Below are 17496 nucleotides of genomic sequence, written 5' to 3'. Positions count from 1 at the left end.
ATAGACCTTCTAAATTATCCCTCCATCTCTTCCAGGTCTTGGCGAAGCGGTTCTTGATGTTCTTCCAAAAAGGCTTAAGGAGAAGTTACTGAAGTTTGAAGAGAAACTAGAAGGGAAGCTTGTTGTCTCCTTTCTTTTCACATCCTTTTGTTCATGCAAATGCGCATCCTTTAGTTGGCATTGAGTCCCCTGAACTCTAGCTTTTGGAGGCGTCGACGATTCTAAGGAGTAGTCATTATGATTATGCTTCTTCACTTGGGCTTTGGAAGGAGTTTGTGGGAGTGATAGAGTGGTTGGGCAAGGTACATTTCCCTTACCAATACGGGTTTCGACGTTCCCAGAGTTAACAACATTAGATAGTTTCTGCATGCTTTGTTGAATGGCATGTTGCATGGAAATGGCAATCACGTTGCTTGTTGTTTCCTTTGAGATGGCCTCCTTGTCAGCATCGTTTTTATCCTTAACGCCCTTAATAGAAGCCACCCCTTATCATATCCTATTTATTTAGACCCTGTACCGCTCCATCCTGGTTCATCCCGTAAAAGATCTTTCCTTCTGGAGACATTATCTTTTTTATAGCCCCCTCAGCCTTTTTCCTCGTACTCGTTAGTAAAAACCATGTCTTGTTGCTCAGCTATTGAAGGGCGCCATCATCGTTCTCCTTCTCTCCCATTTGCTCCACTGGAGCTTCCCCCTGTATGGTTGCCATAACTGCAACTTGGACTTTCGATATATGGTTGGTGGAAACTCTGGGCAATTGTCTCTCTTATGTCCAATCTTGCCACAGTGGAAACATAACATTCCAATGCCTTCATAAATAATGGACTGCCTAGTACCTTCAATATTAACAAACCTCTTCAAAAGATTTTCCAGCACTACATGAAAGTAAGTTTTTAGTGACTTCTTTTTTTTTTTTTTTTGTATTTAGCTACGATTATAAATTAATTAAATGATTTGAGATGTTTTTCAAAAACGTCACTAAAAGTATCAGTGATACCTATGTTGGAAAAAATAGCAGTGTTTTTTTTTCCAAAAATCGTTAATAGCATTTGTATAAAAAAAAGTCACTAAATTTAGTAGTATATTTGCAGACAAACACCGCTAAATTTTTTTATTAACAATGTTTGTGTCAAAAAAGTCACTAAATAATGTCACTACTTTTTTAATTTAGCAGTGTTTGTGTGGAAAATATCACTAAATTTAACAGTGTTTTTTTTTTACATAAGCACCACTAATTAAGAAATTTAACAGTGTTTTTCACTACAAACACCACTAAATTAAAAAAATTATTTTTTATTTCTTTCAATATTTATTATTATAATTAAATAAAAAATTATTAAAAAAACTAAAAATGAATTTAAATTTATAAACTAGATATTATAAATATTTAAATATCTAAATACAAACGTCAATTAAAAAAAAACTTAAAGAATACTTCGCATGAGAAAGCAAAAACATTATTATTAAATCAACAATCATACATTGTACAAGCCTTTCACATGAATAAATGTGTAGAAATGAACCAAAACAAATAAATTTGCCATTGACAAGTTACATGTAACTTTACAAGCCACAAGAGGCAACATACTACAAAAGAAAGAGAGCTTCCAATACATCGTTTATTTTTTAGGAAGAGCAACAACCATTTTTCTGACCAATAGGTTGTCTTTGGATCTATACTGTATGAGGCTTTGCATTGTTCATGGTCAGTTGGCTTGCCATTCTGCAATAAGAGTTAATTTTAAAGAGTGAGCAAAAAATGCAAAAAGTAATTGTCAATAAATAGGAACTAAGACTTTTAAGGTAAATATCATAGCAAATGATTTGTTGATCCACAAGTTTTTTTTTATAAATTGAATAATAAACCCCGATAGCCAGGAAACTAGTACAACAAATTCCACAAACGTATGGAAAAACATTGCTTAAGCAATTTTTTGCTCCTCTAAAAATCTTATGCCTATCAAAGATTTTAAGCAATTTCATACTTAACAAGCCTAATGAAATTGAATTTCCCATCTAAAAAAAAAATCATAAAATACCTAATAGCTTAATGAAGAGGATATACACAAATCATCATAAACATGCTTATTAAACAGAAAATTAACTACTTAAGCCAAAAAAAAATTATTTAAACCTTAAAGATAGAAAGCATTCAGTATAAAAACATACCCATGGCTTTAATTTTGTAGGCTAGGAACTTCATCCCTGGTATGAACCCTCATATTTTTAAACCTTCCCTTTTAAATATTGGACATACTCTATCACTCGCAAAAGAACATTGTACAATCAAGAAATTTAAAATAGAATATTTTCAAAAAGTAAATAGCTAAATAAATAATATGGCATGACATTTTTTATCCAAATTCATGACATACTTCTAGCAAGAATGAAGCCATATGTATCTCTCTTTTGATCAATATTTGGTATTAGATCTCTCAATATTTGAAATCTAAAAGCGATAGAAAACTAGCAAGTTTTACCATTCCCAAAGTTAAGCAAGCATCATCAATTTGCAACTACTATTTGATCATTTTATTTTTTATAGAATTATCATAGGTCTACTTGAGATATCATCACATGAGCTGTAAAAAGAAGGAAACACAGCTAGCATAGCAACTCAAAGTCAATATCTGTTACAACTAAGAAAACCAATGTTGGCAGTGTGCATATGGTTTCTAAAGTCTTTGATGTAATAAGTAAGCTCTTCCAAGCAAATGCACATGATAAAAAAAAAAAAAAATGCTAGCTACTTATGCGCAAAAAAGTCCTATATGTTCAAAAGTTTTAGTTTGTTTTTTCATTTATCTGAGTTTGATTTAATCTTCTTGTTATTAAATTTTTATGTTCCTTTAATTATAATGCCATTTACAGTCAATTAGCTAGCCAAACCAATTCTTAGCTTGCCTTTACATAGAAAGGGAACTTCTCGATAAAAGTTTAGTAGACTTAGCTAGTTCTTGACTCTTGGCTTTAAATTGCTTTTTTGCTATTCAATAGATCCATTGCATTTTTTAATAGTTTCTATACAGATACTCTACTTGAAAGAATGATCTTCATATTAATAGATTTATTCAAAAGACAGGAGAATAATTTTTTTCTTATCATTCAATTTAAAACAAAATCACATATTTATATACTCGTATAAAAGTAGACAACTCTAAACAACTACTTATTTAAATCAATTGTATTCTAGGAAATACTTTTGAGGAAGATATATTAAATAAAGAAAACCATAAACAAAATGTTCATTAGTTATTTTTCTATTAGAATTCTATTAAAATTGTTCCCAAAGGAATAGAGGATAATTTAGCCAATTCTTGCATGTAGAAAGTATTATATATATATCTCTATCCCTTTTGACATTAATATTCATGAACATTGATGAGTCTTTCTTTTTACCAAAACTTTTATTTGATAGAAAATACAAATTAACCATATTAATTATATAAAAAATGCAATCAAATGAGTTACCTAGAAACTTTTATACTTGATCAACTCTTTAATTCTGTCAACAACATAGAGATTCCCATCCTCATCAAACTATTCAAGATCTCTTGTATGTACCAAAACTATCCATCTATTGTCAATTTTATTGCTTATGGATTGTTGAAGTAACCTGAAAATGGTTATTAAAATTACAGTGTCAGAAAAAATAGGAAAAGATGTTAATAGCTTACAGTATAACATAAAATCTGGAGATAAATGGCCTAATATAAGTTAAACTTGTGCCTAGCAGATTAACCATTGGCATAATAAAAAAAAGCAACACCATATAGTTAAGCACTAACATTCCTTATTAGTTTAAGTAGAGAAACATCAGGCGAATCATAAGGATCATATTTTGCAAAGAATCAAATTTAGTATCTGCTAAAATTAAACTGCTCAAAAGGGTAACTTTTTAGAGTAATTTAGAAGTCAAACCAAGAATTTGACAAGAATTTAGAAGTCAGTATCTTTTTCCTTATGCTCTATACATATATCTTTTTATTTCTCCTTTGTATCTAACTAAACTTTACTTAAAACCATACCTTTGCAAATACCCAAAAGCCTCTATTGCAACCCATTAAATTAAATTCCTCTTCCTCGAATTCTAGGGCTCGATTTTTTTCAAACAAATAAACTTACATGTTCCACCATTAAATGAGAATTTATAAACCACAAACATATTTGTTAAATTTAAAACAAATAATTAAACCCTAAATAAAACAAAATAGGTTTACCATGGAAGAAATCACCAAAATAAGAAGAGAGCTGAATGGATAACCAAGAAATCATCATCAATTGAACTGGAATTCACCTCATCGTTGGCAGTTGCTAAAATGGGTTGCAGCACAGTTTTGCTAAATTAGTTATTTAGCAGAAGTAAGATCAAAGAAAAAGAATGGGAAAAGAAAAAGAAGGAAAAATGAAAGAAAATTGTGAGGGAGATTTATAGCAAAGAATGGCAGAAATGAACCAAATGCAAAAAAAAAAAAAAAAAAAAGGAAAAGATTGGGCTAGGTCAATTTTTGATTTTTTGGGAAACTTATCATGTAAATAGGAGGTATTATATATATATATATATATATATATATATATAAAATGTGACTACATAACATAAGATGGGTTGATCAATTAGTGGCATTTGTATTTAAAAATATCATTAAATTATAAAAAATAGAGGTGTTTTATAATAAATGCCATTATATTTTATAAATTAGCAGTGTTTGTAATTAGAAACGCCGCTAAATTTTCTCAATTTGTGGTGTTTACAATTTCAAATGTTGCTATATGTTTATTTTGCGATGTTTGCTTGAAAAACACTGCTAAAATTATAAAAACACTACAACTAGTGGCGTTTGTGATAAAACGCTAAAAAAATGCCATCAAATCTTTATTTTCCTGTAGTGCTGATTGACTTGAATATACAATGTGTGAATCTTCCCCTTTCCTCTGACAGAGTGAAGTTATCCACTTTGAGAAGGCCCCCAAACTTTTCCCCTATCTTTATCAAGATGTCTATGTCATAATTTTAAATAAATAACTTAGAAAGTCCTATCGAAACTGCAATAATGGAAAGAAAAGCTTGCAACACTTTGGGAGTCCACTTTCTGATAGTTAAGAAATGGCTTCCCATAAACCAGGGTCTTTTTCTAATGACATAGTTATAGTCCTCTAGGTTCTAGACTCTTATAAAAAGAAATCAATTCCTAAGTCAATGATGAAGAACCTCTCATTTATTTTCCATAATTGGTTTAATTTAAAACTCAAAAACTAGTAGCCGAGGATTTAAATAGCAACATGATAGCAGTTTAATGGCCGTTATTTTGTGGTAACGCTGTCATCCACAATCGCTATTAAAGAAAAAATGGATGAGAATGCTGATCATGATGGTCGTGGGCTATTGCAAATGCGAAAAGTTGTGCAAAGGTCAATAGTAGCAATAACGGTCTATTATAGCCTACTAATATGATTTTCATTCAAAAAATATATAGAAAAATGTAAACAAAATCATTATGCCTAAATAAAATTAAGAGGTTTTCATCCAAGAAAAACCCAAAAAAACAAAATAAATATTGCCTCAATCAAACTCAAACACTAAATTAAAATAAACATAACCAACTAATTAAAGGTAAGCATTACAATTTAACTTAAATTTTCTTTTTTTATTTATAAAATTTTTGCACAAAATTGTGTTGTAAATTAGTGAGTTATACCGTGAAATCCATATTGAAAAAACTGAAGCTGGCTACATTGATACTAGGGCTTAAGGTGATAAGGATACGACTAAGAGGTTGGAGCCCTTTGTTTTTAGAGTGAGAAACGGATAGGCAGGTTTTAGGAAAAAACAAAGAAGATAAAGAAAAAATAAGGAGAAGAAGAACGATTGTGTTTGGAGCTAGATGGTGAATGGAGCAATACTAGTAGATGGAACCTAGAGGCTAGAGTTAGAGTTTTAGGTTTGGAGGGAAAAAGGAAATGGTGATGTAAGTTTTGGGATTAAAAGGCCAAAAAAAAATGAAAAGAATTGGATGGATCTTAGCCATGTATATTAAATTTTGGCCCAATAGTTGACAAGCTATTTAATTTATGGATTTATTGGATTTTTTAGACTTTACATTAAAACCTGAATAAGTTTTTATTTGTATATTTATTTTTAGTTCATGTTAATAATATTTTAAAAAATATTTACAAAAATAAATAAATTATGAATGTTGTATTATTGTTAAAAAAATTTTATTATGAAATATTTATAAATGAAGTATTACATTATTAATAAATAAAGTAAATGTGAATCTTTGATGATAAAATTCTAAGAAAATTTAAGTATTGATTCTATTAAAAATTTCTAATAAAAAGAATCTTTAATACAAAAGACCATCATTTACTCCCAATGTAATATTAGTATACATGAATCCTTGACATTTAATATATTTTATTTTATTAGTTATTAATATTGGTAAAAATTCATAGGTAAGAATGAGTATTTTTATAAATATGAATATTTTACTATAATGAGATAAATTATAAATATTTTTTGATATAAATAAATGATCTTAGTGAGATATAAATTACTTTAAAAATCATTAGAAAGAAAATTTTATTATCATAAGTATAATTACTATGTTTTACAATAAATTGTGCAAAATTAAAAAACTTTCACGACCACAATGATCACAATGATCGTGATAGCAACTATTACATCCGTAACCACGATAAACACAATACAACCGAAAACGTGACCTCAATCGTAATTTTATATCTCTGCTGGTAGCCAACATGTTTTTCCAAAAACCTTGACAATCAAGGTTTTACCCCATTTAGCTCAGATCCTTTTTTTTTTTCTTCCTTGGAAAGCATTATATTTAACTTTTTAGAATCCTCATTTGCCTCTTGCTCCCAATTCTTTTCCTTTGAGTCCATGTCCATGTTCTCCTCCTTTTTATGGGAAGAAATTCTATTGATAGGCTCCATACAAAGCCCCAATGAGTGAGCCCTTGTATGAGATAATTTTCTTATGAGAGTTTCCAACCTTATTAAAGCTTTCTTCCACATGATTATCCTCGATTCTTTTATTACTCCTCTAAAGTTCATCTTTTTTTTCATGAGAGAGTTTTACGTCTATTATAGCCATCATTTTCTATTAATTAATTCTATCTATGTATTTTCCAAATAAAAGAGGTTGATTTTAGTTTTTAAGTCATGGTTTCATTTTTAGATCTAGGCCTATTCATAAATTTTTGGAAAAAAAATTGACGTTAGAATATGAAAGAGGGAACTGAAATGAGTATAAGGTTTTTTTTACGAAAAAAATATTGCCGGTTGCCAATGACAATTGGCGATCAATGCAATTGCCGATCGTCAAGAATTGGGTTAGATTACTACCAGAGTTTGGGTTAAGTTTTTTGTCTAAAGAGGGAGAAAGAATAAAGAGAGAAGAATAAAAATGAAAAATGAAAAAAATTGAAGGCTTTTTTTACTTACAACATTTCGTTTTCAAAGTGAGTTATGTGGGTTTTTTTTTTTTTTTCCTATATGTTTGGTCCATTAAAACTCTTAATTTTTGCCTCAGCATTATCTCTCTTTCTGCCTCAACATATATTGTGCTTTAACATTTAACGTGAAACTTAAGAATAAGGATGTGAAATGTGTGGGTGTCTCTATGATTGAGTGCATGTGATGATTGAATTTTTTCTCACCTTTGTTTTTTCTTGTTTTGTGAAGTTTTCCACCAAAATTTCTTCCATCTTCTTCAATCTTTTGACATTTTAGGCAAAACAAAGTCATGATCCCTCTAACCTTTACCCAACCCATAATTATCTAACCCCTTGGTTAGAATTTTGTTTTTATTTATTTACTTGATTATTTATTTGCTTATTATTACATCTATTTAAAACAATTTAATAAGATAAAATTTTAATTTTAATTTTTTTTGTATAATTGAAATATCATTTGTATTAGGTTATTAACATTTTGGAAATAAATAAAATTTTTTGGCTATAATAAAAATAAACGGAAACAAGTAGTTTTTTGTTTTAGATAAGATTTATTTGCTAAAATCTATATAATAAATAAAAACTATTCCTTATATTTTAATTTAAAGCACATAAGATTTTATATTTAAAATGATTTTAGGATTAAAAATTTCTTTATAATAATTCACTCATAATTGGATCATGATCTATCTTGATAATGACTTAAAACATTAGGATAAAAAACTACTTAACAAAACTCTTTATCCTAAAAAATATTGATAAAATAAAAAATTAATATATTTTTATATCATAAAGTGAAAATTGTATATTATGATATATTATATTTTGAGATTAATTCTATAAAAAATTATAAATATGAAAGAAAAAAAACTCTACGAAGCGTGGGCTGAAACCTAGTACCTATAAAAGATAGCTTTTAATTGCATTTCTATTTTTTTCTTTATATTTTTTAATTTATTTTTCAGTGAAATTACTTAATTATTTTTTATAAGTTTTGAGCTATTTATATCTGAAAAATTACATATCTTATTAGAAATGGATTTTCAAAAAGTTATATAACTTTTTAAAAACTAATTTTTGAATAAGTATATTAAAATTTTAAGAAAATTTATAAAAAAAAGAAATTTTAGTAAAAATTTTTATTAATTGGTATAATAAAAAAATTTACTATTAGAAAAAATCATAAAATTTAAAATTAATTAAAAAAGTTAATTTTACTATTTTGACATTTGAGAAAGAATAAAATCTTATAAGGATTGAGATCATAATTAAACTAAAGATAAAATAGAAAATATAATTTTTTATAAATTTAAAATTTAAAATTTCATTTTTTAAAAAATTTTTTTTTATCAATTATTAAAATTTTATAATAGTTCTAACTAAATTGAATTCCTTGGATAAGTCTCTCTATTTATTTTTTCAAAATAGATTTTTTTAATTAGGATATTAGATTTTAACAAAATTGTGTAGTATTTAATAGTATTATTTGTATAAATTCTAATAGTTTCAGCTCTCTCAGTAGTTGATTAAATTTGGTAGTTTTTTCATTATCTTTCATAATATGAAAAGATTAAATGTTTAATCAAAACCCCATAAGATTTTATTTTATTTTCTAAAATCAAAATAGAAAAATCAACTTCTTTTTTATTAATTTTAAATTTTATGATTTTTTAATAATAATTTTTATTAGATCAATTAATAAAAATTTCAAATAAAATCTCCTTATTGTAATTTTTCGTAAAAATTTATAAACTTCCTTTAGGAAGTAAATTTTTATAACCTTTCATAAATTCATTTTTTATAATTTTTTTAATTTTTAAAAATTCATTTTTAATAAGTTATAATTTTTTTTTCAAAAAGTTGTATAACTTGCCAATTATGGATATCCAAAATCTTATGAAAAAAAAAAATTAAGTAATTCACTTATAAAAAATTTTAATAAAAAATGGAGTGTAAATGAAAAAACAGGTGTGCATTTTAAAAGCCTCTTACAAAAACGTGAAAAAAAAAATGGTGCATTTAGTTGCCTTCCGCTTTTCTGTTTATATATTTTTTTTCTAAATTATCTTTAAGTAAAATTACTCATTTTTTATTTCAATTTTAAGTTTTTCTAGTATGCTTGTTTAGTTTATTATAACTTATTGGATATTTATACGATAAATTTTAAAACTTACCAATATAAAAATCTGATAAGTAATGTAATTTATCAAATATGCATATTCGATAAATTACATAATTTATCAAATTTTTATATTCAGTAAATTTTTTAAAAAAATTACTTTAGAAATTTAGGGTTTTAAATAAAACTCATATAATAAATATCATTTTGATCTAACAAAAAATATTTATTTAATTTTATGAGATTTTAATAAAATTTTAAAAAAATCTCATATCTTAAGGAATTTTCATAATTTTGTAAAAAAATACACAATTTGTTTCAAATAATTAGAAACTCATTTATAAATCTAATATATATATATATATATATATATTATATATAACAATATACATAAACAAGTTTGCCACGTATGTGTCAATGTAGATAATTTTTTTAAATGATACATAGAATAGTTTTTTAAAAGAATAAAATAATTTCTTTTAATTACAAATTAGATAAGTTTTAATTTATTCAAATATCAAAATTATTCAAATTATAATTTAAAATCAAATTAATTTAGATATATATATATATTTTAAAATTAAAAATATGAAATATGAAATTTATTTTTTAATAAATAATTTTAGTTATTTACCAAATAATCTTATTTTAAAATTTATTTAATTATCAAAATCTTTCAAACATGTTTAAAAATTACAAAGATTAAGTTTATCCGAATTTTTCAACAATCTTTTTTATTTTGATTTAAAAAATTATCCTTTTAAAAATTTACATAAGATATTATAAATTCAAGTAATTTTACGTAAATTTTGAAAATTAAAAAAATTTTCATCTTAAATCTTTAAATAATAAGATTATCAAAATGATTATATCAATTTAAACTCTAATTATCAAATTTATATTTCAAATAAATGTAAAAAAATTAATATTATTTTATCACTTATTATATCCATTTTAAATTTTAAAAATTATCCATTTAATCCTAATTACCACTAAAGATTTTTTTTACAAATTTAAGGCTATAAATATAATGTGTTATACATTAATTTTTTTATTTTTTCAATAACTTTTTTTAATGTATATTTTATTACTATTGCATTTTGTTTTTTTTTTGTTTATAATTTTTTTCTAAAATATATTTTATTATTATTATAGTTTTGTTCTTATGAAAAAAATTTTTTTTTTCAAGATTACTAAAATGAAAATGTATTAATACTTCTTTTATTATTTAATTTATTATTTAATAATATTTTTTGTAAAAAAAAGACATAATTTATTTTTATTTGATATAATTTTACAAGTATATAAATATTATTGTAAACAAAAATTTCTAAACAAAAGATATAATTTTTTTTGCTATTTTTAAAAAATTTATCTTTCAATGACAAGTCAATATATATAAATTTTATATATATTATACGTTTTAAAATTTTGAATATAAATAAAAAAATTAATTTATATATATTAAATAAATAAAATTATTCCGTGTCTCACAATTTATAATCTAGTTAATAAATAAAACTATAGCTTAAATAAAAAGGATATCTGATTATAGTATAAAAAACGTTAAATTTTTTCTTGATTTTAACTATATGAAAAGAGACTTTTAAAAACTTTTGAGATTTAGAAGTTTGAAGACTTTAAAAGTTTTCAAATTTAAAAATCCAAATAGAAGGGTGAATTTGAAAAAAAAAAGTAATTAAATAATTTATTTAAAAATAATTTTTAAAAAATATAAAGAGAAAAAAAATGCAAATAGAAACTAAAAAAAAAAAACCTGTTTGGGTAGGGTAATCCTTTGATTTAATTTCCATCCGCAGTTTCTAAAATCAGGAACCATTGACGATTACTGGATAATGATTTCAATAAGGGTTCCTCCATAATCTCTTTGATCAGTATTACACGGAGTTTCCTCGAAGGTGAATCCCCTCTCTTCACTTCTGCAGTATTCTATGATGGAACTTAGCTTTCTTACGCCAATTTCTTTCACATTTTCTGCATTAGGGTTTTAGTTTCATGATTCCATGATCGCTTTTTCCTAAAATAATTAATCAAAACTGAATTTTTTGTTTTATTCTGGTCTAAGTTAATGCTTCACCCTTAGAGAACTCTTAGCATTGTTTGGCTTTGGCTAACTGCATTTCTTTTTTCAGACAGAATATGAAATATGTTTGTTCTTATACCCATTAACCCTCGAGGCCAAGAAAATGGTTCTATAATTCTAGTTCCCTTTGAAACAAGCAATTACATGTAATTTTTGCTTGAATTCCACTTCCGTTTACGTTTCTCTAGTTACTTTTCACTCTGAGATCACTTTCAATTCTAATTTGTAATTTTAAGAAATTTGCTCCACTGAAAAGATGTGTTCACTCTCTGTTTCGAGTTTCTTTGAGACTCAATGGGTAATTGATTTAGTTTGTAGCAAAGATTAATTGTATATGGTTGATTAAAGGTTTTGGTAGTTTGATTATAGATGGCAAGCCGAGTTACTCGCTCAAGGAGACAACAACAACCATCTCAGCAGCAGGAACAGCAGTCGAGAGCTAGATGGACAACCTTCTTGACTAAGACACTTGCTGACATGTTGGTTGAACAGGTTCACAGAGGGAATAGACTCAACAATTCTTTCAACAAGAGAGCGTGGAAGTCTATGTGTGATGACTTCTGTAAGAAAACTGGTTTGAAATGGGACAAGGAGCAATTGAAGAATAGATATGGGGTTTTGAGGCGGCAGTATGTTCTTGTGAAGTCTCTTCTTGATCACAGTGGCTTCAGTTGGAACGAATCTACTGGCGATATAATAGGCAAGGATGAAGCTTGGGCTGATTTTATCAAGGTATGATGCTCTATCGATACTTGTTATTTTGTGTGACCCCCCCCCCCCCCCCCCCAATCCAAGCTGATCTGCGTTCTTCATTGACAGGATCATCCTGATGCTGAAACCATAAAAAGCAGTGGCTGCTCAATCTACAAACAACTTTGTACAATATTCTCAGAGCCGACAACAAATGGGAAGCACGACTACTCAGCTGAAATTGGGAGAGAGGTTGGTTCCTCACTTCCTTCTTTGGAGCCCTTGAGCAGAATTCAAGAAGAGTCCTCGTCTGAGTCTGAGGAAGTAGAGGATGTGGCTGATGAACAGGATGCAGTTCAACCTTCTGCCCCTTGTGTAATTAGTAGTCGCAAGAGGGGACGCAAGGGAATTGATGATGCAATTGCAGCAGCTATATTGGAGATGGCAGCTGCTTCGAAGTTGAGGACAGCTGCTGTAAAACAATGTAATTCCAGATACAGCATAGCTAGTTGCATAAAAGAATTGGATGAAATGAAAGGTGTTGAAGAGCGAGTCTATTTTGCTGCTCTGGAGTTATTCAACAATCCTAATGCTAGGGAAATGTTCTTGTCTCTCAAAGGAGACAAGCGCTTGACTTGGTTGCATCGCAAGTGCGGTGCTCCATCCGACACCCAAGTTTGATGGAAGGAAATTTAGTAACTAACTAATCAAAAACCAGACAACTGATGGTTGTATATAAGGCTACCAATTATCATCCTCAAATGTAATATATATGACTTTTTCAACCATACTTCAAATCTTCAATACAAGAAATCCTCTAATAGGTGTGTGAAAATATATTCCATAATGATCTATCAGTCTTATCTGATTTGGCAGGGAATTGAAAATTGTCAGCAGAAAAGCTATAGATGTGATTAGAATGCAGAATGAAACGTAGATTTGATCACTTCTTCAGCAGGCAATTTAAATTAATTACAACATGCAGCACAAATACCCTATAAACACATTCGTTAATAAAAAGAGTCATAATTCAGAAGGCAAAAACGTTAAAGAGAAAATTTCAAAGCATCCTACGTTTTTCTATGACAAAAACAAAACAAGGTATACAACCCTACATTCCTACTCGAAAACCCCTAGATTCCCACTGGAATTTTTTCTACTTCCTATACCATCTCAAAAATCAATTATCCAACACTACCCTTTAAAATGTCATTGGATTTTAATCATCCCCATCGAGGGTTTGCATAAAGATGGATCTGCACCAAAGATAAAACCATGCAGCACTTCTCTGGAGTCTGGACTCCAATCCAACTACCGAACAAGGCGAACATCTATACACAAAAGCAGGTTATTCATGGTAGCATCATTTTTGTCTGGTATGCTTGTCTTTTTTCAAGGGAGTATTCTCTTCTCATCACGCTCGTGATCAATACTCTTGGCTTGGTTGTACACAGATTCAAATGCTTGCATGCATACACTTGAAAATCCTACCATTGCCTGAAAGACATGTGGAAACCCCATCTGAAGGTTGTTCAAAGTCATCGCCCTTGTTACACTAACCGACTTCTCATGCTTATTCTTTTCCTCCTCTGCCTTTGCTCTCAACATGTCAACCTTTGTTCGCTTTTCTGAAACAGGGTCCTTGTTCATTTCAGGTATGGAAAATGGACCGTACTTACTTTCCAGTGATCTAAGCTCAGCAGCCTTCTTCTCAAAATCTTTAAATGCAGAATCTGCCTTCTTCTTTTGCTTATATTCCTCTGCTTGCTGAACCACAATGGCATGGATTACTGTCAAGAAGCTCTTGATTCCTTCAGATGCTACCTTATCAGGAATCCTGTCAACTGCAAGATGCCATTCTTCACAAAAAGAGTAAATTTTCGATTCCTGACTGTTTCTTAGGAGTGGGTTTTTGCTGAACTGGAAAAGACTAAGCCGGAGCCAGCCTGCAAGGGACTGAATGTAGTCTTGTTGAGCCTTGACTAAGTTACAGAAAGACAAATGCCATTGCTGGACTTCAAGCTCAAGCTGGAGAGTTGATTGCTTGTGAATCTCAGATGTTGGCTCATTAGAAGGGATAAAGTTAAGGTACTTGAGCTGCTGAACTATGTGAGTATGAACTTGGTGGATCTCATACATGCTTCTCCACATGCACATCCACCTGCACAACAAGCAAATATATAACATCAAACTATGCAGTTATTTCTCCTAATAAGTTCTTGGCTATGGTAAGAAAAATATAACACAGATGAAAGGGGAGCATTTAGACAATAAACCTCATTGCAGATTAGAAGGAAGCATTAAGGATATTAAATTAGGTAAGAAGCCAATATTCTTCGTTGCAGGTAACCCCTGCAGCCAATCATCTCCGATTCAAAACCTAAGACATATGGCCGTCAACTTGGAATAATATAAATCCCATATGAGACCCAAATATATGGTTAGTCCATTAGTTAAAAGCCCGGTTGTGCAAATTTCGTACAATTAGGACTATAGGATTATCTTCCCTTGGAAGATACAGAGAAATTAAAGGAATTAACAAAATATTAAGGTTAACTCTAAATGGAGACCCCATTGGACTATTGTGCTACAGGCCATTATCCCTTCAACCTCAAACAATAGTACAAAGAGTACAATTGGAATAACCATGGCAGTAAAAGCAATCAAAAAGAAATCCCATCTACAACTCTTATGACCCCAACAGGCCAATATAGCAGAAACAGAGTTGACTTTTAGGCTTATCTTGCTGCCATTGAACTGAGCATTCCAAGTTTTTATGGTGAATCCTGAATCTGCATTTCCCCTTGACTACAGTCCAAAGTCCAAACAGAAGCCCAGAATAATGTATGTTCATAAAGAGTAAAAGCCAAGTGAATAGGATAGTATGCCTCTCAATATGAATTATGTAGGGTCCCAAAGGTCGCCTTTTATGTAAAATTCCAAACAATGAATGAGCCACTATCTGATTATGTGGAGGATACTAATTCAATCTGCCAATAGCTTCCGTCCTGAACTAGAAAATGATGTAACAGTCACGTGTAAAAGTAAGGGCTATTGGCTCCAGCATTTAAATGCTCAAGGTAAAACGAAAAACAAGTACATGGCAGACGAGTTATAAAGAACCAAGACTAACCCTTTTACAAGGTCAAGGAGTTGAGGATAAAGCTCCGATTCTCTCAGTTTGATGATTTCAGTCGATGTAGTTTCAATGGCCTGTGAAGCAACCATCATTTGGGATTCTAATTTTTCAACTTCTTTCTTAGTCTTCTCAGTCTTCACATAGTCAGCTCTCTTCACCTCCAGCTTCCTCAGCTGTGCCACCCTCTTCTCATGCTCTATCTTTATAGCCTCCGCATTCTAAACAAGTCACCAAACAAAACTGCTAAATAAATAAAAAGAACATTAAGAATAAATGCATGGGCCACAGGATTTGACCACTCTTTTGACTCATCAGACATCAAATACGATAAGAAGTACAAGGTTTTCAACTTTTTGAACATCCATTCTTGTGCCCCAAAAGTTAAAAGCAAAGAACTCAGAATCGTTTTTTTTTTCCCCTGAAGAAGATAGTATAATTATAACTTGAATCAGAAAAAAAAAGTTCAAAAGGAAAACAACTAAAAGATCATGCTTCAAGAATACACAAAATTTGTAACCATGGAATTGGATCTGGTACCTTGACCTCCTGGTATAATTTCTTCTCCCAAGCATACAATCTCTCTAAAGTAGAACAATGACCGCTGCTAAGAACACTACTACCTACATTTCCTGCAATCCTGTCCTCTCCCAACTTCCCAATTCCTTCCATTTTCTGATTCCAATTCCATGTCCAAGTTGTTGGAGTCAGATTGCAACCATAGTTATACACTTTACCTGCAACAAGAAAAAGCAGACGGAAAAGTAGAAATGAAACCCCACCAAGAAATCCAAAATTTGAAACTTTGGAAACGTAAAATGGAAAGAATGAGAGAGATGTACCTCCTTTATTTTGAGAAGAAAAAGCGGAATTTGAAACTTCTAATAGCAATGAGACCTGGCTGCCAGCATCAGCAGCTTTAAGAAAATACTCATCAACCTCTTTCACAATCTCCACCAATTCTTTACTATTCCTCGAAACCACCATAGCAAGCTCACTTCCCGTGTCTTTTGAGAACCCACTCACCATAGAAGGCGGCGCTCCTACGCTCGCAGCCCTGGTTGCGGTGGTTGTAGCGGTGGCCGCCACCTCATATGCTGACGTGGCAGCCTCCCATTCCTCCTCTGTGGCTGACCGTGAAGCAGTAGCAGGAACAAATGGATCCCAGAAGTCCCAGCTACTCGATGGATGTGGAGGTGGAGGAGGCGGAGGCAGAGCAGGGGAGGCCGTGGTAGCAGATGTCCAAGTGTCTGAACCAGGACTCATTGGCGGCAGAGGAGGCGCCGGCGGTTGAGACGGCGGCTTGGCATGGTGGTGGAGGTGGAGAGAAGTTTCATTGTTAGAAAATTGAAGGAGTGCTGAGCCTGTGCCTCGTAAAGAGCGCAGATACATAGAATGTGAAGCGGCAAGAGACTGTCTAGCTTTAACTAACTGTTTCATGTATCTCTTTCTCGCCTTAGAACGTGAAACAGTCTCTTCTCTATCAATCCTTGAATACCAACACCCCATTTTTCTTGCTTACCCCTCTTCTACAGATGAACTCTTTTTTTTTTTCTTCTTTCTAAAATTTGCAGCAAACTCAACCAAACAGTAAAAAGGAAACTGCTTACAAAGAAAATGACTTCTGGGCTATTTACTTTGTCGAAAGATCAGTTGCTTTTAACACCGCAGCTTTCACCAATGGCGGATCTTTCATCTTCAAGAAACTATCTTTCACAACATAGAAGTTCAAAACTCTACTTCTTTGAACACGAAAATGCCTGTACTTGGCTGTTTACTTATTGGGTGATGGTGGAGGCAAGTGATGGAGAGAGAGCAGAGATTATCAGTTTTGAGAGGCACCAAAGACAACCAGCATTGCGCAGAGAGCCAGACAATTTCTAAAGTCAAGTTTAATGACGAAATTACCCTCCTGGAATGTACTTTTCTTGTTTTTAAATTACTGCAACATACCCACTTGAACATGCAGCAG

At 30.2% G+C, this 17496-nt stretch overlaps 2 protein-coding genes across 3 annotated transcripts; one reads left to right on the top strand and one right to left on the bottom strand.

Annotated features, from left to right (window-relative positions):
* The first annotated feature begins 11373 nt into the window (after nt 1-11373).
* LOC111292246 (L10-interacting MYB domain-containing protein-like) lies at nt 11374-13201 on the top strand. Its single transcript, XM_022884519.2, has 3 exons — nt 11374-11513; nt 12068-12430; nt 12518-13201. Exons 2-3 carry the CDS (start codon nt 12068-12070, stop codon nt 13067-13069), a joined length of 915 nt encoding a protein of 304 aa, XP_022740254.1. The 5' UTR covers nt 11374-11513; the 3' UTR covers nt 13070-13201.
* A 99-nt stretch (nt 13202-13300) lies between these two features.
* Nucleotides 13301-17496, bottom strand: LOC149516410 (protein ALTERED PHOSPHATE STARVATION RESPONSE 1-like). Of its 2 annotated transcripts, XM_089766732.1 has the most exons (4): nt 16367-17496; nt 16065-16261; nt 15522-15745; nt 13301-14549 (listed from the first exon to the last, which is right to left on the bottom strand). In XM_089766732.1, exons 1-4 carry the CDS (start codon nt 17031-17033, stop codon nt 13781-13783), a joined length of 1857 nt encoding a protein of 618 aa, XP_089622858.1. In that variant the 5' UTR covers nt 17034-17496; the 3' UTR covers nt 13301-13780. The 2 variants fall into 2 exon arrangements, with proteins under 2 accessions (XP_089622858.1, XP_089622857.1); XM_089766731.1 differs by having other exon boundaries at nt 13330-14549; nt 16065-17152.

The sequence above is a fragment of the Durio zibethinus genome, chromosome 10 (genome assembly GCF_047325235.1).
Source record: "Durio zibethinus cultivar Kanyao isolate XHJ-2024 chromosome 10, ASM4732523v1, whole genome shotgun sequence".
NCBI classification, from domain to species: domain Eukaryota; kingdom Viridiplantae; phylum Streptophyta; class Magnoliopsida; order Malvales; family Malvaceae; genus Durio; species Durio zibethinus.
The sequence above is the reverse complement of the archived record's forward strand: the minus strand, read 5'-3'. Positions and strand labels throughout refer to the sequence as shown.